This window comes from Drosophila biarmipes, unplaced genomic scaffold (genome assembly GCF_025231255.1).
Source record: "Drosophila biarmipes strain raj3 unplaced genomic scaffold, RU_DBia_V1.1 ptg000008l, whole genome shotgun sequence".
In the NCBI taxonomy this organism is placed as follows: domain Eukaryota; kingdom Metazoa; phylum Arthropoda; class Insecta; order Diptera; family Drosophilidae; genus Drosophila; species Drosophila biarmipes.
In genome coordinates this window covers 565,209-587,572 of record NW_026114529.1, presented here as the reverse complement: position 1 = coordinate 587,572, position 22,364 = coordinate 565,209, and the positions used below count along the sequence as shown (strand labels likewise).

At 34.1% G+C, this 22,364-nt stretch overlaps 1 protein-coding gene and 1 long non-coding RNA gene across 9 annotated transcripts in view; both read left to right on the top strand.

Moving 5' to 3' along the window:
• Positions 1 to 13,438: 13,438 nt before the first annotated feature.
• On the top strand, positions 13,439 to 14,078 carry LOC127011753 (uncharacterized). Its single transcript, XR_007765032.1, has 2 exons — positions 13,439 to 13,637; positions 13,712 to 14,078. It is a non-coding gene; the product is annotated as an uncharacterized LOC127011753 (long non-coding RNA).
• Positions 14,079 to 14,605: 527 nt separating this feature from the next.
• Positions 14,606 to 22,364, top strand: part of LOC108035596 (rap guanine nucleotide exchange factor 2) — a 62,484-nt gene continuing 54,725 nt past the window's right edge. For 3 of the 8 annotated variants that reach the window (XM_044091197.2, XM_044091195.2, XM_044091192.2), the window contains exons 1-3: positions 14,606 to 14,871; positions 20,073 to 20,188; positions 20,243 to 20,488. In XM_044091197.2, coding sequence (XP_043947132.1) covers positions 20,159 to 20,188; positions 20,243 to 20,488 — 276 coding nt within the window. In that variant the 5' untranslated portion in view covers positions 14,606 to 14,871; positions 20,073 to 20,158. The other 5 variants (XM_050889820.1, XM_050889819.1, XM_044091194.2 and 2 more) reach the window with 5 other exon arrangements.

Sequence of the window (22,364 nt, the reverse complement as noted above, 5' to 3'; positions counted from 1 at the left end):
TTTAATGCAGCGAGCAATTTATGTTAAGGTAGAGTGTGCCCTTTCTATTTGTCCGTTAGACGTACTATGTCGAGAATCTGCAAAGAATAAAGATATCCCATTTCATGTTTGCGTTCAGCAAAATTTTAATAATGAGAATTAAATCTTTGTATTGTTGTTCAATTGTTTTTAAAAATATAATTATGTCATCCATATAAACGTGACATGTTTTACCCACTTGTTCTCTTAAAATATCATCCATCGCTCGTTGGAATATTCTTGGAGCGTTGGTCAAACCGAAAGGCATTCTTAGGAATTCGTATTTCCTGTTGTTTATTGAAAATGAGGTCTTCTGAATGTCTGGTTCATTCATGAGAATCTGGTGAAATCCAGATTCCAAGTCAATTGTTGAAAAGTATTTGGCTTTCCCAAGATTTGACAAAACACTGAAGGGTCCTGCATTGGATATCTTTCTGGTATTGTATTTTAATTAAGTTTTTTATAATCAATTACGAGTCTGAGTTTTGGAGTTCCGTCTTCATTGAAACCCTTTTTTGGTACTACTAGTACTGGTGAATTATAAGGACTTCTACTTGGCCTTATAATTTCTTCATTTAACATTTGATTTATTTCAGAATTTACATAATCTGAAGCTGATTGAGCATAAGGGTATTGTTTGCTGTAAATGGCCCTATCATTTACGGTGTTTATTTTACCGCGGGTATCTGTCCTAAATGGGATCTGCATATTTATTTTTGAATGCTCTTCATTGATAATATTTAATATTTCGTTCTCCAGATCTTTTCTTCGATCTGCAGACGATATTTTTATGTTGTTTATTTTTTGATTCTCAACGACGGCGTGTTCAGAATTTTTAAATTCCAAACTTTTATTTTTGTCGGATTTCTCAACGACAGCGCGTTCAGGATTTTTAATTCCCAAACTTTTATTTTTGTCGGATATTTCAACGACGGCGTGTCCGGAATTTTTGAATTCCAAACTTTTATTTTTGTCGGATTTTTCAACGACGGCGTGTTCAGGATTTGTATATCCCAAACTAGATTCGCTTTGATTACCCATTTCAGATTCGGATCTGATTTGAGCTTTTTCATCAAAGTATTATTTTAATATAAATTCTTTTAGTGGAAAAATGGTGTTTTCCTTTGTTAAAGAATGTTGGTTTAATATGTTTCCGTTATCATAATTTAATTTTTCTTTTATTCCATTATATTTAATTACTCCCTTAGCTGTATCAATTACCGCTCCTATTTTTTTTAATAGGTTATAGCCGACCAGTAAATCTGAGTCTAGCCCATCTATTTCATAAAAAGTATATCGCGTATCAAAAATAGTTATTGTATGATAATATTTAATTATTGAATATACATTCACTGTGGATACTCTTTTGTAAATTGGAAGCTCGTTCTTATTTTTATAAATTCCTGTTCTTATCCTGTTCTTGCCCCAGTGTCAATTAAAATTTTTAACTTTTTATTTAATTTAGTATCATTTCTGATTAAGTAGGGTAAGCCTACTCCTGACTTTTGTCTAAAAAATGGTTCTCCTCAATGTTATTTAATCTCATCGTCTTGTTAGCTGGTTGGTTAACAGTTCCAGTTGGTACCCTTTTATTTTGGGCTTGGCCTTGCTGAGTGTTCTGGGTCTCAAATTTTTTTGTTTTATCCCACTTGTTCTGACCATAATTATTATTTTGATATTTATTATAACCTTGATTATAGTTGTTGTTAGCCTTATTTTGAACCTGGATAGACTCGTCTACCTCCATTGGTTTCGGGTTATTTTGTGGCTGCCTATAGGTGTTCCACTGTTTTTGTTGGTTATTATTAAATCTACCGTGGTTCCAAGAATTATTTTTATTCTGATTATAATAACCGTAAGTATTTTTCTTCTGGTAGTTGTCATGATTAAACCTTAAATTATTATTGTTTCGCTGGTTACTGTAACTATTGTTTTGCTGTCTTGTCTTGTGGTTGGTTGTGTTTGTCCATTTCCACTAGAGTTTGGCTCGCTTTGTTTTCTCTGAGTAGTAGAGAAACTATTTGCGAAATGAGTCCTCACGTTGTTGCTTTCCAATTCCTAAGCTATGACCATTTCATTTGGTAGGTCAGGTGGATTCATTGAGAAAATAGTATCTGAAATTTGGCCGTTGAGGCCGGTAATGAAAACTCTAAGAGCTGTCTTCTTATGTTTCACATTCATTTCCGCTGTTATAGGTTTGAGTTTGACTTAATTTTCTATTAACTCTACCATAATAATCCATTATGGATAATTTTCCCTGACTCAATACACTTAATTCCTGTTCAATAATGTGAATTGGTCGTTTGTCGTTAAAAACGAAGTCAAGTCTGGCCATTATGGCATCAAATTTAATACAGTACCGTTATGGGTTAAGGCGTCGTTTGCCATTCCTGTTATTTTGTTTCGTAATATAGATAAGGCAGAATAAAATCTTTCACTCCCTCTGGCATATTGCCCCATGGCTACTTCTGCCGATTCTCTCCAGCTTACATATTTATCCTCTTCACCTTTATATTCCCTAACAGATTTGATGATCTCATAAGATGTGTCTGATAATCCTCAACCGTTTTAATTTTGTGAGAAAGCTGCGATCTTAAGTTAACGATCTCCTCCTTTAATGGATTTAATTCAAAATTTACAATTTGCTTAATTAAATCTCCTACATTTAACATGGTGTTGTTTGTTATTGCCTGATGGCTTGAATTTTCTTGGGGCGGATTCATGTGGAGTCTTTTATTTGCTGCAGTCTGGCTTGTTGAAGCTTCTGGCATTTTGAGAACTTTTTCGAAATTTGAAATTAACTCTTCCACTTTGTATATTTATATTTCCTTTCTTACAAATTTTTAATATAATAATAATAATAAAAAATGTATGATAATAATAAAATAGTATTGCTCACGAATCGTCCTTATTTTTTTCTTCTCGTTGTTATTTTTCCTGTTGGGGTCGTCCTTATCCTGAATGATGATTCTGATTGGGGTCGTCCTTCTTTTTTTGTTTTTATATTTTGTCTCGGGGTCTTCCTTCCTTAATTCTGTTTTTAAATTAGGTCTTCCTTCTTTTCCAATATGTATATGGGGATTTCCCTTCCGCCTGTTTTCTTAGAATGTCTTTGTTGTCGATATTGAAGATTTTTTTTAAATTGTTTTTCACAATGTTTATTTTTTTGATGAAAAAATTTTTTGTCGCTTTTTGATTTTTATATTGTTCGAGCATTGAATTTATGTTACGATCACTACTTTGTAATTTGAGATTTCAAGGGGATTATATTATTAATTATTTTCCACCTTAGTTTTTTTGATCAACACAAACTTTTTATTTATTCGTCGGTTGTATCTGGTTTTTTTTGGCCGCGCTAAATTCCTTTTTTCACTTTAAAACTTGTTTGTGTTTATTTTAAAGCTTTGCTTTTTTAGAATTTTTTAATCGCACGGCCCCACGTTGGGCGCCAATTAAGTTTCTCACCTATGATTTAATTAAAAAAATCTATTTTTATTTATTAATCACTTAATCTCTACTACAATTTTTCAATAGGTCGAACTTAGTTAATTCACTGCTCGTTTACTTTTACTCGATTAGCACTACTGCTTGATTCGGATCTCAAAAACGTACTGCCTGATCTCTAGTTCAATGATCAATAATCAAACCTCGGCTTAAGAGAGTATATCCCCATGATAAAGAGAATGGCTCAAGAGAGTCGGAAAATATGATGATGCAATTTGCCAATTAAATTTGAAGTCCAGTCTTGGCCAGAAATTGGTGTTAACATTAGCGGAGTTTTAGGGACCGCTTTGGGGATCTTTTTGTTTATGTTAACGGACTTGGGGCTCGCTTTGGGGATCTTTTGTTTACGTTAGCGGACTGGATGTTTACAGCATCTGTTTGATTTGGACTGCGTGAAATTGATCTGGGCGGGAATGATTCGGAGGCCTGGTTGAAAGAAATAGCTGACCACGGGTTTATCTCGGGTCTATCAGAGTTATTTGGAAATTGGCTCTCGGCTCTAAGTTGTTTATAAATTGGGTAAAAGCTCCTAAATTATGTGTCATATAACTCCCCCTATACTAAATTGAATCGTCACGATTCATTGGAACTGATGGGTATATTGAATGTAATTGTTGGGTTAATTCGACAATGATATTTTCTTCTAGGGTATTTTCATTGTCGGGTATATTATTTATTTCATTATCGGAAATATTATTTTCTGGTTCAATTTCTATATGAATTTGCCATGGTTTGAATATTAAAAATTTTCTGAATTTGATTACAATCATAATAGTTAAATATATAAATGTGAATATGATTAATATTAACGTAACTGGTATTTGAGTTTGTTTAATTTGAATAATTGGATTTAGTATGTTAATATTATCGAATGTGAGTTTCTAATCATTAGATATAATATATTCGGATACTAAAAAATCTGTATATTTTCGAGCTGTGATGTATTCCAATATCTTATTGTCTACATTGGTGTAGGAAATATTATTAATTTTAGTGGTGCCATTAAAAGTTATTAAATATGACCCGTTTAAATGAGTGTCATTAACTGTATTTTCTCCATTTACAAAAATGGCTCCATCTTGGATTACATCTACATTTTTATTTTTTTCTCGGATTTTGATACAAAAGGATTTTTCTCCATTTAGTAATCTAGTGAAACAAGAGCCTTCTGGGTTAAGTGTCCAATAATTATTAAATATTTCTGTCTTAAAATTAGACATTACATAGTACTTATTTCTACATTTTGCTACGTGATTATCAATTAATAATTTTCCATCATTATCTGAAATGGATCTTAAATTGTAAACGTCACAACGATCGGTAATAATAGGGTATTTTATGTAAATTATAATAAGATCTTGATGCAAAGCGATTTTAAATTCAGATATATCTAAAAGGTCTGTTATAACTATCATAACAGGTCTATCTTCGTGCCTATAAATTTCTAGTATATCATCATTGTTTAGAATTTTAGTATTAAATACATCAATTTTGGCAAGTGTAATTGTGTCCATTAAATTCATAAGATCGTAAGTAAGCAAACGCAGACGATATTTTCTAAGCGGAATTTCTTGATTTTTAAAGGCGAATTGATCGTTATTATTTTGTATTAAATCATCGATTTTATTTTGGACTGTTATGAAATCATCATGATCTGGTGTTCCCGCAATCCATTTCCAAATGGTGCCTATTTCATTAATGCCTCTTTTTGATCTACTGGGTATAACTTGAGAGAGAAGTATTTTGATAATTTCTAAATCGTGGGAGATTTCCCAAAGAAAATTCTTGTTGTCGTGACCCTTTAGAAATTCTGTTTCAAGATTAATTATTTCTCTATAAAAGCTTATATTAGTTATATGAAATAAATCTGCGTGTGTTTCATAAATAACAACATCTTTGGTATCCTTGTAAAGAAGGAAATTATGGTTCGTGTAATCCATAATTTCGGATTTGGTTGTTGCTACTAGCAATAATAAGTACATTATTGAAATTATTATCTGTAATTTGAAACAAGTTATTTAATATTATCTTTATGAATCGTACGGTTTCTGTTATTTATAATAACTTTATTTGGGAGATTTTCCTTAACTACTTGTTTTTTATATCTAGAATTAAGCTTGTTCCTTTCCCCGTGTTTCTTTTCGTAAATTACCTCTCCTACGTGATAATTCTTATTTTGTCTATCTTTATTTTGAAAATGTAACATTTTCTCTTGGGCTTGCTGCAATAATTTAGGAATATCATCGTGTTTGATTTTATTGAATAATATATCAAAAGGTCGATGATTGGTTATTGAATGAATTGTTAAATTATATTTTTGTACTGCTCTAATTATAATTTCGGAATAATCAATTAAATTAAGCTCATCTTTAATGCAGCGAGCAATTTATGTTAAGGTAGAGTGTGCCCTTTCTATTTGTCCGTTAGACGTACTATGTCGAGAATCTGCAAAGAATAAAGATATCCCATTTCATGTTTGCGTTCAGCAAAATTTTAATAATGAGAATTAAATCTTTGTATTGTTGTTCAATTGTTTTTAAAAATATAATTATGTCATCCATATAAACGTGACATGTTTTACCCACTTGTTCTCTTAAAATATCATCCATCGCTCGTTGGAATATTCTTGGAGCGTTGGTCAAACCGAAAGGCATTCTTAGGAATTCGTATTTCCTGTTGTTTATTGAAAATGAGGTCTTCTGAATGTCTGGTTCATTCATGAGAATCTGGTGAAATCCAGATTCCAAGTCAATTGTTGAAAAGTATTTGGCTTTCCCAAGATTTGACAAAACACTGAAGGGTCCTGCATTGGATATCTTTCTGGTATTGTATTTTAATTAAGTTTTTTATAATCAATTACGAGTCTGAGTTTTGGAGTTCCGTCTTCATTGAAACCCTTTTTTGGTACTACTAGTACTGGTGAATTATAAGGACTTCTACTTGGCCTTATAATTTCTTCATTTAACATTTGATTTATTTCAGAATTTACATAATCTGAAGCTGATTGAGCATAAGGGTATTGTTTGCTGTAAATGGCCCTATCATTTACGGTGTTTATTTTACCGCGGGTATCTGTCCTAAATGGGATCTGCATATTTATTTTTGAATGCTCTTCATTGATAATATTTAATATTTCGTTCTCCAGATCTTTTCTTCGATCTGCAGACGATATTTTTATGTTGTTTATTTTTTGATTCTCAACGACGGCGTGTTCAGAATTTTTAAATTCCAAACTTTTATTTTTGTCTGATTTCTCAACGACAGCGCGTTCAGGATTTTTAATTCCCAAACTTTTATTTTTGTCGGATATTTCAACGACGGCGTGTCCGGAATTTTTGAATTCCAAACTTTTATTTTTGTCGGATTTTTCAACGACGGCGTGTTCAGGATTTGTATATCCCAAACTAGATTCGCTTTGATTACCCATTTCAGATTCGGATCTGATTTGAGCTTTTTCATCAAATTAATTTTTTAATATAAATTCTTTTAATGGAAGAATGGTGTTTTCTTTTGTTAAAGAATGTTGGTTTAATATGTTTCCGTTATCATAATTTAATTTTTCTTTTATTCCATTATATTTAATTACTCCCTTAGCTGTATCAATTACCGCTCCTATTTTTTTAATAGGTTATAGCCGACCAGTAAATCTGAGTCTAGCCCATCTATTTCATAAAAAGTATATCGCGTATCAAAAATAGTTATTGTATGATAATATTTAATTATTGAATATACATTCACTGTGGATACTCTTTTGTAAATTGGAACTCGTTCTTATTTTTATAAATTCCTGTTCTTATCCTGTTCTTGCCCCAGTGTCAATTAATATTTTTAACTTTTTATTTAATTTAGTATCATTTCTGATTAAGTAAGGTAAGCCAACTCCTGACTTTTGTCAGATAGGCTCGTCTATCTCCATTGCGTCTGGCTTATTTTGTGGCTGCTTATTAATCTAATTATAATGGTTATTATAATAGTATTTTTGATATATACGAGTATAAGAGTATTTTTGTTCTGGTTGTTGTCTTGGTGAATCTTTAAATTATTATTGTTATTATAAGTTGAGAAACTATTTTCGAGCTTTCATGTTGTGTATTTTCACAAAATAAAAGTGAAATACACTCGTAACTTGATCTAGCTCCGCTAAACTTTTGGCACGGAATGTAAAGGTAATTTAAATGCCGTTTGAATGATGCACTACTTTTCTTAACCTACTAAGTATTTATTGAAAATTGCGAATATTTGTGAAAATCTACTTGTTAAACTTTTTTCCTCGTCTTGAAAATTTAAATATTTTGATACAAAAAGTTTGTTCAAACAAAATAATAGTAACTGCAACCATAACTTTTGTTATATTTTTTATGATTTTCAAAGGTGACAATGTCCGAAAAAAAATTGTATGGAAAGGAGAAAAATATGGCTTAAATGCATATTTCTAAACATTTTCAAAAATTATAAAAATATGAGAAGAATTATTTTTGAAAAATTATATAAAATTATATATTAAACAGCATTTAAATTACCTTTCCATTGATACCTTGTATAACCATTGCATTTGGTAAGTCAGGTCGATTCACTGAGAAAATTGTATCTGAAATACGGACGTTAAGACCGGTAATTATTTTATCCCAGCTTTATTTATTGGTGGACTTAATTATACCTGTCACTCGAAGAGTAAAACGGTAAAATAGATTCGTCGGAAAGGAATATCATCGTGTTTGATTTTATTGAATAATATATCAAAAGGTCGATGATTGGTTATTGAATGAATTAGGAATATCATCGTGTTTGATTTTATTGAATAATATATCAAAAGGTCGATGATTGGTTATTGAATGAATTGTTAAATTATATTTTTGTACTGCTCTAATTATAATTTCGGAATAATCAATTAAATTAAGCTCATCTTTAATGCAGCGAGCAATTTATGTTAAGGTAGAGTGTGCCCTTTCTATTTGTCCGTTAGACGTACTATGTCGAGAATCTGCAAAGAATAAAGATATCCCATTTCATGTTTGCATTTGGTAAGTCAGGTCGATTCACTGAGAAAATTGTATCTGAAATACGGACGTTAAGACCGGTAATTATTTTATCCCAGCTTTATTTATTGGTGGACTTAATTATACCTGTCACTCGAAGAGTAAAACGGTAAAATAGATTCGTCGGAAAGTATGTACAGGTAGAAGGCCGACCATTTATGCAAACAGAAGCAGCGGCTGTTTGAATTGGGCGCTGCGACACATATTGATTAATTAATAAAACTGATATTAAAAAAAAAAACAAGAAAGGAAGTCAACTTCGGCAAGCCGAAATTTGTATATCCTTGCAGTTATAAGAAATAATTATCTTTAGTAACACCATGTGAAATTTTAAAGGATTGTTGCTGACTTTAGTGATATAAAAAAAAAATTATTTCATTCTTTTTTTCAGACCATCTCTTTGTTCGAGTAGTCCGATTTTTATTAAATTAAATCCGAAATTCTTAAAAATATAAAAAAATATATTCCCAATACTATAAAATAATATGTCAAAGAGGCCCAAAGCTTGAATTTGTTTCATATTATTTTCCAAATTCGAATTAAATTTTATCAAAATCGGACTAATATATAATACAGCTGCCATAGAAACGATTGGAAAATTAGTCGGAAAATATGAAAAAAATTATAAATAACATTTTTAAAATTTTATGGAATTTCAAATTCAATTTAATAAAAATCTGACTACTCCAACATATAGATGTAAAAAAAATGGTCTATAAAAATATAAAATAATTTTTTTTAATATCACTGAAGTTAGCAACAAGTCTTAAAAATTTGACATGGTGTTTCCTATAACTGCAAGGGTAATCAAACTTCGGCTTGCCAAAGTAAACTTCCTTTCCTGTTTGAATTAAGTGTTTTTTTCTAATGGTTATATGTTTCGATGAATTTTGTGTTATTTCTTCCTTGTTACATTGATAGATCAGTGATTTTTTGTTACAATCACTATCTTGAAATTTTGATTTTTTTACTTAAAAACGTTTTAGTTATTGTTTTAAAGCCTATTTTTACAATTTTCTATCGAACGGCCACACGTTTGCCGCCAATAAAATTTTTCACTAGTAAATTTGGTAAAAAAAATCTATTTTTATTTTACTAATAATTTGGATGCTGTCATTGTTATTTAAAAATTAGCTCTTGGCTCAAAGTAGTTTATAAATTGTTTATAAATTGGCTAAGAGCATAATTGTTTTAAAGCCTATTTTTACAATTTTCTATCGAACGGCCACACGTTTGCCGCCAATAAAATTTTTCACTAGTAAATTTGGTAAAAAAAATCTATTTTTATTTTACTAATAATTTGGATGCTGTCATTGTTATTTAAAAATTAGCTCTTGGCTCAAAGTAGTTTATAAATTGTTTATAAATTGGCTAAGAGCATGCATAATTTTCCTAACTATATTTTCTATTTTGTTTGTTCCTCCAAACACCCGAAATCCTTCCAAGTTTTCTCCTCACAAAACCAACAGAAATTATGTGAATACTCTTACAAAGTAATTTTTACATTTGCTCTGAAGAGAGTCATTAAATATTAATTCATAAATAAATAAAACATAACGCAACCACCTGATCCGTATTCCACTTTTCACGCTTTTGTCAACTGTTCGGGTATCCATACAATAGACTTTGTGCCTCTCTTCCCCTATAGCCGTAGTATTTAAGCTAACAAAAACTGGCCCAGAAAATCAAAAAATTAAAAATTGTCCCGTTTTCCATATTCTACCGTTCCCCAATTGCCTTAAGCCACCGTCGCATATTGATTAATGTGGTAATATCTGCGTTACCATTTACGGTCACACTGGCATGATTGTAAAGAACAAATAAAATGGATATTACACTTCTAACAGCATATACAGTGGCTCGAAGCTTATTTCGTGCAAGAGAAAAATTAAATTTTAAATCGTCATTGCTGCTAAACTAGGAACGATATCAACAAAATTTAAACGAAGTAATTCAAATAAACTCTTAATTTATTAATATAACAAAACAAAATTACTTAATCTAAAAAAACAAAACAAATTTTCATATAAAACTAAAAAACAAGGCATTTCTGGCGTCGAAGCTTAATTCGTGCAAAGACTTTAAACTCAAAAAAAACATAAAAAAGGGACTTTTCAATCCGTTTTTTTTCTGTATACTTGTTTATTTGTATTCTTAAATAAACATTTTATACGTTTTCGGAGCTGGTTACACTAAAGTAAAATTTACCGGTAATTTTTGGCTATGGGTCCGCAAACAACGATCGAGCAAAGGGAATTAGTCCTTAAACACTTTAAGGATGGATAAACCCAGCGTGCCATAGCCGAAATGGTTTGCTTAAGCCCCAGTACGGTGCAATATATAATTCAAAGATTTGTTCGCGAAAATCGAGAGGAAGATAGGGGCCGAGTTGCGCCGAACAAAATTTTTAACGACCACGAGGAGCGCCGAATAGTCCGAAAAGTTAGGGAAACCCCCAAACTATCGGCTCCAAAAATCGCTGCAGAGATAGAAGAGGAAATGGGCAAAAAATGTTGCCCAGACACAATTCGCAACGTACTGCACAAGCATAATTTTAATGGTCGAGTTGCTCTAAAGAAACCATTCATCAGCGACAAGAACAGAATTGTTCGTTTCAAGTTCGCCAAGGAGATGGAGACTAAGCCGATTTCGTACTGGAATGACGTTATTTTTGCGGACGAATCCAAATACAACATTTTCGGGTCGGATGGGAGGCATTATGTTTGGCGGCGTCCGAATACGGAGCTAGATACAAAAAATCTAAAAGCTACGGTCAAGCACGGTGGAGGCCATGTTATGGTTTGGGGCTGTATGGCTGCGTCTGGGGTGAGAAACCTAGTCTTCATTGATGGCATTATGGATGCTAAGATGTATTTATATATTTTAAAAGAAAACTTACTACAAAGCGCAGAAAGCTTGGGAATACTGGACCGTTCCATTTTTTATCAAGACAACGACCCGAAGCACACTGCTGCCGATGTGAAGTTTTGGTTGGTCTGGAACTGTCCACACACCATAAAAACACCAGCACAATCCCCAGATTTAAACGTTATTGAAAATTTGTGGGAGATTTTGGACCAAGCGATCCGCAAAAGGAAAATTTCTAACAAAACTGAGCTAAAGAGTGCCTTATTGGAAGAGTGGCGTAAAATTCCTGTGGAAACAACAAAGAAATTAGTGGAGTCCATGGGAAATCGTCTTAAATCGGTTAAGAAACAAAAAGGCGGTCCAACAAAATATTAAATTTAAGAAAAAAAAAATGTTACAATATATTTAAGTGCTTGCACGAATTAAGCTTCGACGCCAGAAATGCCTTATTTTTAAGTTTTATATGAAAATTTGTTTTGTTTTTTTAGATTAAGGAATTTTGTTTTGTTATATTAATAAATGAAGAGTTTATTTGAATTATTGCGTTTAAATTTTGTTGATATCGTTCCTAGTTTGGCAGCAATGACAATTTAAAATTTAATTTTTCTCTTGCACGAAATAAGCTTCGAGCCACTGTAGACGAATGCTGTTGTTGTCACAGCGTTAGTTTTTAAGAACGAAGACGATAAGAAGGTACCAAGACCCTAGGGTTTATCTGCGCTTGGGCTAACGCTTTAAGAATGGGCAATTTTCAAAAGATGTAATATACGCATAAGCATTAAAAATATATTGTTTCGGACTTCCCTTGCCCGATGTCGCCTTTTGTTTCTAAGAATAAATTGGGGGATAAAAAACTCCAATATTAAAATATTGGTTACATAGTCATTAATGCTTTTCCTCTTTAATGCTATATAAAATTAATTATTTCTTGAGCTGAATTTCAGTATTTCGTTTTGACGCTTGAGGACTGACGTTCAAAAATCGAGCAAAAATTTGTGAAGTTTTTATGTGGATTTTTTGGTTTTGGACATTTTTGTGGGCTGAATACTAAGCCTTTAGACCTTATTGGACATGAATTGCGGTAAACCTTTAATAGATGCAAACTCAGCGCGTTCATAACGGCGACGGGCCCTAATATCGTCTTTCCACTGAAATCCATTCACCATCTAACGTTCGTTGAACGTAATGTAAACAGTGATGATTCGAAACTTTGAAAAATAAAATGCCCCGAAAAGATAGGTATGAACCAGTTAATTAATTAAATTAATTCAATGTTGCCCTTACTGATAAAATGAACGTAATCTTAATATAGAAAAAATATGTTGATATTAAATTTATATAAACTTTTTTAAAGTTTTTTGGATAATATTGGGCGACATCAGCTCTTATTTTTTCAGCATGCTGACTAAAATCTGCCGTCATATTAGGTCGGATTTCGTTGTTCGCGTAGTGTTATTGGATGTGCTCTGTGACATCAGAGTTTGACATTTGTCAAAAATTCAAACCGTTTGAACGGGTGGACTCCACGGGAAGGGAATATTATGCCATAATGGGCCTTGGGGGATATATATATATATATTATATATTTTTGCAGCTTCTAGTGAGTACTAAAGCTTTAAGCCTGTTACTCACTTTAAAAAAACCGCGACCTAACCATAGGTCTAAGCAAGGCGGCCAACGCCTTTCGTCGGGTCTGTTTATCAGCGCGGTACTTAAATGAGCTAAGGAAAAACTAGGAAGAACGACTCGACTATCAGATACCCGTTACTCTTTTTCAAGGAGCAAAAGGATAATAAAGGTATACAATATTTTAGGGCGCCATCTACCGCCTTTTTCAGTAGATGTTATGAGGGCGGCAAACAGATTTAAGCGTTTTGGCTATTTGTGGGCGTTAGAGTAGGCGTAGCACCTTTTTTTGGTGAGTATTGATGAGGCAAATACATTTCAGTTAAAATTTTGCTTCTATCATAAAAACTGTTGGCGCTACAGATTTTCGCGAACTGTGGGCGTTAGAGTGGTACCCCGCACTTGCGCTGCGTAGGAAGCCTAGGAATCTGCATGCCAAGTTTGAATATTCTTACTCTTATAGTTTCCGAGATCTCAGTGTTCATACGGACGGACGGAAAGAATGAGGCGAATAGGCGAATTACGACGGCGGTGCTCTCAACGCGGTACCCAGATGAGATAAGGAAACATTGAAAAAAAATTCAGGTTGGATATGTTATTGCTGAAGCGTTGTGGACGCCAGAACTTAAAAATGCCTTAAAAAAAACAATGCCAAGCAGCAGCAGTACAGATGGAAAGGGTGCCGTGTCCAAGCTGTTGCCCTAATTGCTGAACTTAGCCCACCGGAAGCAATACCACAAAGGGTGATTTCGCAGAATACTGGAAATGCTGGTGATAATTCAATCAAGAAGCTTATTAAGAAGAAGCATGATTAGTGGGACTTCGCTTCCCTCATAAATATCCTTCCGAAATGGTCCTTTCTTAAGAAAGTAAATTTTGGACAAAAGAATTTGGTTAGGAGGAAATAATACCGCCCTTTAAGTGACAGCTGGAGGAGCCATATAGATTCAGCAGATTCGTTTTTTTTTGTAATTGCTCCAGTTTTTTGTTTGTCAACAAATCAAAACAAGCAGCTTTTTATTTTCACTAAGGGTTTTTTTGACAAATGTGAAACTCCGATTCCCACACATCCACCACCACATCCACCACAGCTGATCTGGCTAATCTAACCAAACCTGTTGCTTCTTTGCATTTCATTTCCGGTTGTTGCAACGAGAAAACATCGCTTAACTATCGCAAAAAAGGGTCTGTTAAATTGAGAAGGGAACTAGCTGAAAAGTTTGCGTAATGCCAAAACCTTATGGATTATTCGTTCAACGGGTTATGGATGGATATTTCTGGGAAGACGCTGTAGCTCGCCTAAAGAAAAATATGAAAAGTTCTGAAATTGCACTGAAGTGCACCACCATTACTATTTTCGACTAGTGAAACTTTTAACCGATCAGAGTACTAGGCCTATATATTTGCCTAACGGTAACACAGTGCCGATTTATTTTGAGATCTCTGGATAGGTGGGTTTAATTATTGCCAAGGTTTAATTTTCAAACTCTAAATACTAAGTATATCGATACTTCAAAAATATTTAACAATCTGAGAATTCGATAGTCTTTTAGTCTTTGACATTTTTGTTCGGCGTGGTCACACTGTAAGACGCGCTGGACTGTTAGTTTTCTTTTCTATCTAAATTAGAATATCTTCCGCGATCCGAAAGATCATACAATAGCACCAGAAAAATTATCGACAAAGCAGCCAAAACTGGACGAGCTCAATGGATTTTCCATATTAAAGTTGTGTTAGTGAAAGAATTTCCAACTATGTGCTGCATTACATATGTAACCAAAAAATGACAGCTGGAAAAATGAATGTGCAGCTTTAATGAGTGCGTATAAAAACTAATTGCATTGGAGAAATACGGCCATGTATGATGTCTGTGTGACATGATGTTTGTTCGTGTACGGATGATGCCTTATTCGCCATACTTATTGGTTTTGCTACGCCCTTGTAAATGCCTTATCGAGGGTAAAATTGTCTACAATCGCTTTCTTTTTTGTGATATATTTGTGCTTTACTCTCTACCCTCACACGCGTCAACCAATTGCACACACCATCAATGTCCATATTTAATGAATCCTAAAAGTTACATATAACGATCGTCTCCGAAATTCCAAACTTGTCCTGGAAGTAACTCGTCGGGAAAAGTAAGACATTTGGCAAAACTTCTCAGAAGATAACTTAATGTTAACGATCTTCCAGAAATAAATATTACAAAAACATGGATGTCACTTCTGGAGAAGTGCATTCAGTAGTTGTGTTGACTCCTACACAATGCTATTGCTGCATACCTCTGCTTCTTTGTAATTGTCGAAGAGTTAGCAGCGCAGACTCCAATCCTTTAAAAATTTTTTGTAAAATGTTGACTTTTTTTTCAAAATTGTGTTAGTTTGAGTTAGTAAAGGCAAAATAAGAATAAATACTATAGCCATTTAATATCGTATTTATAAAACAGATTTCAAACCTTTTTTAAATTGTACAATCTTATTTTATTTTTAAAAGTTTATGGGCTCGGAAACGTCTCCTTCCCTGTGTTGCTCACTTCTGACTTAAATCATAATACCCTCTTTTTGCTTAAAAAAATTAAAGTTTTCAAGACAAGGAAAACAATTAAAAAAATTTTTTAACACATTCGTAATTTTAAATAATTACTTAACGGGTTAAGTTTATTACCTCTAAATTACCTTTCCATTGTGCCAAAACTTAAACAAGGCAAGTTAAAGTTACGAAAATATTTAACTTATATTTTGTGAAAAACTTTTGACCAACCCTGTACTCAATGCTATCGACTAGGGAGATATACAAGTATGTAAGCTTCTGTTCCCAAGAATGCAGACATTATCTTTTGAATGAATAGTTGAAACTGAATTATGGACATTGATAATCGAAACAAATCTCCCGCCTGTAGAGTTATGGGTTTTTTTCTGAGGCGTTAGATAGGGCGTGGCTCTCGGCTGAAACAAGCAGAAGCTAGAAGCTCAAAACTCTGCATTCCAAGTCCCAACTTTCTAGTTTTTTCCTGTTTTCAAGATATATGCAGACGGACAGTCGCATATGGCTACATCGATGCGACCAAAAGTACGCTACACTTTATGGGGTTGGAATAGTCTCCTTCACTACGTTGTAATTTTCTGACATCATTATGTTCACTGCTTACGTTTCCACATTATAGCGGTGGTATTAAACTATACTTAACCTATCTGGGAAAAAACAAGAAAAAAAGTCTATTTCAACAAGCCGAAGTTTATATGAAATACTATAATCAACATAAGTAACACCATTTTAAATTTTAAGGATTGTTACTAGCTTCAGTGATATTAAAAAAAAACTATTTTATTATTTCTCTGACATTTTCTTTGACAGCTATATGTTAGAGGCGTCCGATTTTTATTAAAATAATTCGAAAGTCTTAAAAGTATAACATATGATATTCCCAATATTATAAGATAATATGCCAAGAAACTCCGATGCTCTAATTTGTTTTATTTTCCCACCAATTTTCCGATCTTTCCTATGACATCTGTATGATATAGTCGTCCGATTTCGATAAAATGTAATTCGAAATTCAGAGCTAATTAAAAATGTTATTCCCAAGCTTAGAATGTTATATGCTAAAAAAACACTGAAGATACAATTTTTTAAAATTTTTTCCCCGATAGTTCCTATGGGAGCTATGAGATATAGTTGTCCGATCCGGCTGGATCCGACTTATATACTACCTGCAATAGAAAGAAGACTTTTGGGAAAGTTTCAGCCCGATAGCTTTAAAACTGAGAGACTAGATTGCGAAGAAACGGACGGACAGACCGATTCGTCTAGTGACGCTGATCAAGAATATATATACTTTATGGGGTCAGAAACGTCTCCTTCACTGCGTTGCAACTTCTGACTGAAATCATTATACTCTCTGCAAGGGTATAAAAAGATGTAATTTTAAAACATTTAAACATTTAACATTTTAAACATTTAGTTGTCCGATCCGGCTGGTTCCGACTTAAAAATTTCGAGGAATTTAATAATAATATATTTAATAATAATATATTAGTCAAGAGCACAGTACCGAAAAATAGATCATAAAACAAGGAAGAACGCTGTAGAGTGTAGAGTATTGTGGGCGTGGCAAAAGGTTATTGGCTCAAACGATAGGTGTCGACGAGACCAATACATTTCCGTTAAAATGTTGTTTCTAGCATAAAAGGCACAAACTTGCACTTGCACAGGAAGCCCAGGAATCTCAATGCCAAGTTCCACTACTCTAGCTCTTATACCTCAGTAAAATTGATATTTCATTCATATTTTGTTGATTTATTTTTTATCTTTTACTTGTCGCATTTTCTATCAATATTTTTTTTTCAATAGGTACTTGGTATTGAAATTTGATAAAAATGATTTATATTAAATTATAACATTTTTAATACATAAAAGAAGTAATTGATAAAATTCTTCAGCGAAAGTTGATATTTGTGCAAAATTGAAAAAGTGCAAAATATTAAGGAACTAAGTAATATTTTTAAACAAAATGACTAAAGATTATTATTTTAATATGGTATTAAATCTCCGTTTTGTTGTACTAGCAATTCTAAACGTTGGGGCATTGAGTTAACCAAGTTTTGGAGCGTGTTTGTGTCGATTGCATACCATTCTTTTAGAATGACTTCCTTCAAGACCTTCAGTGACTCAAACTGTCTTCCACCCTTGTAAACTTTTGATGACAGGATGCCCCAAAGGTTCTCAATTGGGTTCAAGTCCGGACTTATTGCTGGCCACTACAATAGGGGTATATTTCTCGATTCCAGGAACGACACCGTATAGGAGCGTTATCCTGTTGAAATATCCAGTCCTCGCTATGCAACTCTTCTGCAAATGGTTTAAGTTCACTTTCTAGGAGATCCGTATACATTTGCGCATTTATCCGTCCAGGTACAAAGCATATGGGAGACTTTCCTTTAGCACTGAAAGCGGCTCAAACCATAAGTGAGCCACCACCGTGATTTCGTTAATGGCAAGTCTGTCTGGGATGCCTAGGATCCCTATAATACTTTTGGTTACCGTCTGGGCCGTCCAAATTAAACTTTTTCTCATAGTTAAAAACTCCTTTTTCAAATTCATTTTCCCAAAATTTATACTTTTCATAAAATGCAAGCCTTTTTATGTCTTGGTAAGAGCTTTGGTTTGAGCACCTTTGCATCATACTGCAAGTTCAAATCTGTTTTGCAAATCTGTTGCACTCTTTGTCTGCTTATTGGCAACTGCGATTCCGCTTTTATTAATGAGCACAACTCATTGTCTTAGCTGTTGCCAAAGCTCGAATGTGCCGTTTAGTGCGCGCGTCTATTTTCGAAACGGCTCCCTTGCGGTTCGTTTGCTCATATTTCTCTGGGTTTTTTAAATAGTTTCCAATCGTATTGCGATGCCTATTAATTATCTTGACACTTGCGCCAATTTTACCGCCACACTCAGCAATTGTTTCAATTTGAGTCTTCTCTTTTTCACTTAATTCGAGTGCACGCGGCATTTTTAATCTATAATGTTAGAAATCTTGCAAAAAAGATCAAAAAAGATCAAAAGAAAAAATATGTATACTCAAAATTTTTACATATCTCCTTTAAAAATGTTCATGCGCGTCCGACTAAGAATGCTTTTTAAATTCTGTCAATTTTATTCTTTGATGACAATGATGGTGTGTCCCGAAATCTCGAGAAAATACTCTTCTAAATGCATGTAAATTATATTGAAGTTCATACTACTCTTTGTATTTTTTTAAGGCTGTTTACCATAAGTTATGAATGACTTAAGATATGAAGATACCTTATATGCAAGTCCGTAATCAATGTATTGGCAAGCGTATCACTAAAAATGATACAAATTTTCTTAGAAATCTTTAATCAAAACAAATGTTTTTTTTTCACAAATACCTATCCTTAGGATCAAAAACTAAGAACGTCTATACTAACATTTTTTGCCTACAGACTTGCAACTATAAAAAAAGTCCATTTTTCTTATCAATATCTATCTACATCCACTCACTTACATTTCTTATATAATTACGCCGCACAACCTTGTTGAGCGACCACCTCACGCCCCCTGTGACACCCACAAAACGACCAAAACTGCGGCTCTTAGATTTGAAGTGTTATCGCCCACTCCAAGACCAACATACCGCCTAAAACTGTGACATGAACAGTTTTAATAAGTTGAAGTTTAACTGAAACATACATTGAAATCACGGGTAGGTATCTCTTCACAATTTCCAATTGCTGAGTAACGGGAATAGTCAAAGAACCCGAGCGTTCTTCCCTGGTTATACCTAGTATTCGTAGAGTAAAAGGGTATAATAGATTCGTCGGAGAGAATGTAACAGGAGGAAGGAAGCGTTTCCGACCCATAAAGTATATATATTCTTGATCAGGATCACTATCCATGTCCGTGTGTCCGTATGAACGCTGAGATCTTGGAAACTATAAAAGCTAAAACAACGATACTTGGCATGCAGATTCCTGGGCTTCCTGAGCAGCGCAAGTTTGTTTCAGCGTGGTGCCACGCTCACTCTAACTCCCACAATCCGCGAAAATCTGTAGCGCCTACAGTTTTTATGATAGAAACAAAATTGGTGCCACGCCCACTCTAACGCCCACAAACGGATTAAACGCTTAAATCTGTCTCCCGCTCACATAACATTTACTGAAATAGCTGGTGCTAAATATAGCTTTGCTGCTAATATATTTCCATAACCCTTTTGCTCCCTTAAGCTGAGTAACGGATATCTGATAGTCGAGGCACTCGATGTTAAAATTTAACTGGTACTGATATACTACTAGTGCCTATGACGCCCGTGCCTTCTAGACAGAGTACCCACTCCAATATCTATCGGCGTGCAAAAAAAGGTGTAAATTGAACTCTTAGTAAGTTTAATTATATCTTGGCTGTCCCTCGTTTTTAGCCTTGTGCTTATTGTAAGTCTTAATTGTAAGTCTCCAGCAAGCCGAAACGTTCTATCTATGTTCTTATGTCCTTTCTTAACCTTTTCAGTTAAACCCGAAGTCTAGTCTATACCACATCTAAAAAGATGAGATTTGACATGTCGTAGGCAACACCCATATCGAAAACCACGCCTCATGGATCCTTATTACCATATAAGACATCATGTGAGAGCTTTCAGATTTGTATAATATAATTGTATATTGTTACCTTTTTTACAGTATCCACCCACAAGCACAGCAGGTTCGGAAGCGGCTGTAGGCAGTTTGTTAACAATTAACCTTCCGGAACTGCACCAAAAATGCAACCGAGGTTCGCAGTCCAGTGACACTAGTTCGGCGTACAGCGGCAGCGATACAATGGCTTCGAACTATGCCTCGTCACTGGAGGCCGAGGAGATTGATCTTTCCGGTTTGGTGGAGTCCGTCGTAGACTCTGACGAGGAAGATCTGGCAGAAAGCATGGATGTAAGTAGTCAGAAAAACGTAGGTTTCTTAATGTGAGTTAAGATTTTAAAATAGATCAAATTTTGTCTAAATAATATTATTTCAAAAGATATTTTTGTGCACTGGGGGAACATGTGGAACTTTAGTAAGCGGGTGCGTAAAAATTTGGCTGCTCAAGCTCTTACGGTTTTGCTTTGGGTATGGCTTATAAATCTTTATGGATATTCTAACCGAGTCGATCTAGCCATGACTATCTGTCAGTATGAGCGGTAAGATCTCTAGGTCTATCAAGTTATGAAAAGCAATTGAGATTTTAAAGATTCTGGCGCAGAGCAAGCTTAACAATTGTAAAAACATTAATTGACATAAACACAAGGGAGAACGCTTTAGTCGAGCGCCTTGACTATTAGATACCCGATACTTATATGAAAGGGAGATATATGTACATATAAGCAGAGTGTGCGTGGCAAACATTTTCTTTTTTATGTTGATCGATAAGTATTGATAAGATTAATACGTTTCAGTTAACATTTTTTCCCAACATAAAATCTGTGACTGCCACGGTTTTTGGCGGGTTGTGTGCGTTAAAGTGGGCTTGGCAAAATGTTTTTTTTTGGCTCAAACAATTGGTATCGACGAGACCAACACTTTTCAGTTACAATGTCGTAACGTGCATAAAAGATGCAGGCGCTACAGTGGGCATTACTTTGGGCGTGGCATCCTGATAAAATTATCTTACGCTGCACAGGAAGCCCAGGAATCTGCATACCACAGGTCCGGATAGACGGACATGGCTAGATCGACTAGTGATTCTGATGAAGAATATATAAATTAATTATAAGTCCTTTCTAAGGATTTATTTTAAGACGCACTGTACTGCATAAATGAGAAGACTTTGTAAATGCGAGGTTTGACCGTCACCGTTTATTTCCAAAATTCAACTTACTGCTAAGTACATAAATTCTTATAACGAAAGCTAACCCTATGCCCAGAAAGTACTGACCCCGCAGCCCGTGGTGTTAGGTAGCCGCCGTTGCATCGGAGTGCATTGCCCGCTGATTGCGCTGACCGAAGCTTGAGATTTTGGCAACGTCGTTGTGCAATGTCCGCCGGTGTCGCTGGCCTTGCATTACTTTTCGTGTTGCTGAGAGACCGTGTTAACTCCTCCCTTACTTAGATTAAGGACGTCCTCGGACTTCTTGAAACTGTCAATGATAGTTTGTAGGTCACGCTGGCGTCGGTTTCTCTGGCATCCCTGATAGAGCTTGTAAACAGATGACCAATCGATCGCAGCCATTCCAGATATTATTGGGCGTTTTTCCAGTCCCTTTTCTATTTCGCCAATGTAACGTAAGTTTTCCATACTTAATTTTTGCAAGTATGGTAAGCTCAGTATTTCTTGGTGGTCCGTAATATTAAGGATTTTTTTACTTAGCTCTTCAAGTTTTAATATAAGGTGTTATGTGTTGTTGTAAGGGCGTTGCTGCAGTATCGGTTTAATTTTTTATTTTTTTTATCTTCAGCAAAATTAAGAATAATGCCGTTGTTTTCAACGGGGTGCAAGATTATCTTCCTACAAGCTACGTACGGCTTAGGATACTTTAATATAAAGTGTAGAAAATTATTATTTAATAAAAACTTTAATTTGAGCAACTTCCATTAGATCAGTAATGATAACATTTGTAGAATGTTCATTGATTAAACTTTGTAAATCATTTGAACCTTAAATCGCGGGGTTGATTATTGCAAATTTCGCAAGTGTAACTGACAACATTAAGGCTTCGAGTTCGGAAATAATTATTATTCTTGATAGTAATTATACCCTTGCAGAGGGTATAAAGATCTCAGTCAGAAGTTTGCAACGCAGTGAAGGAGACGTTTCCGACCCCAAAAAGTA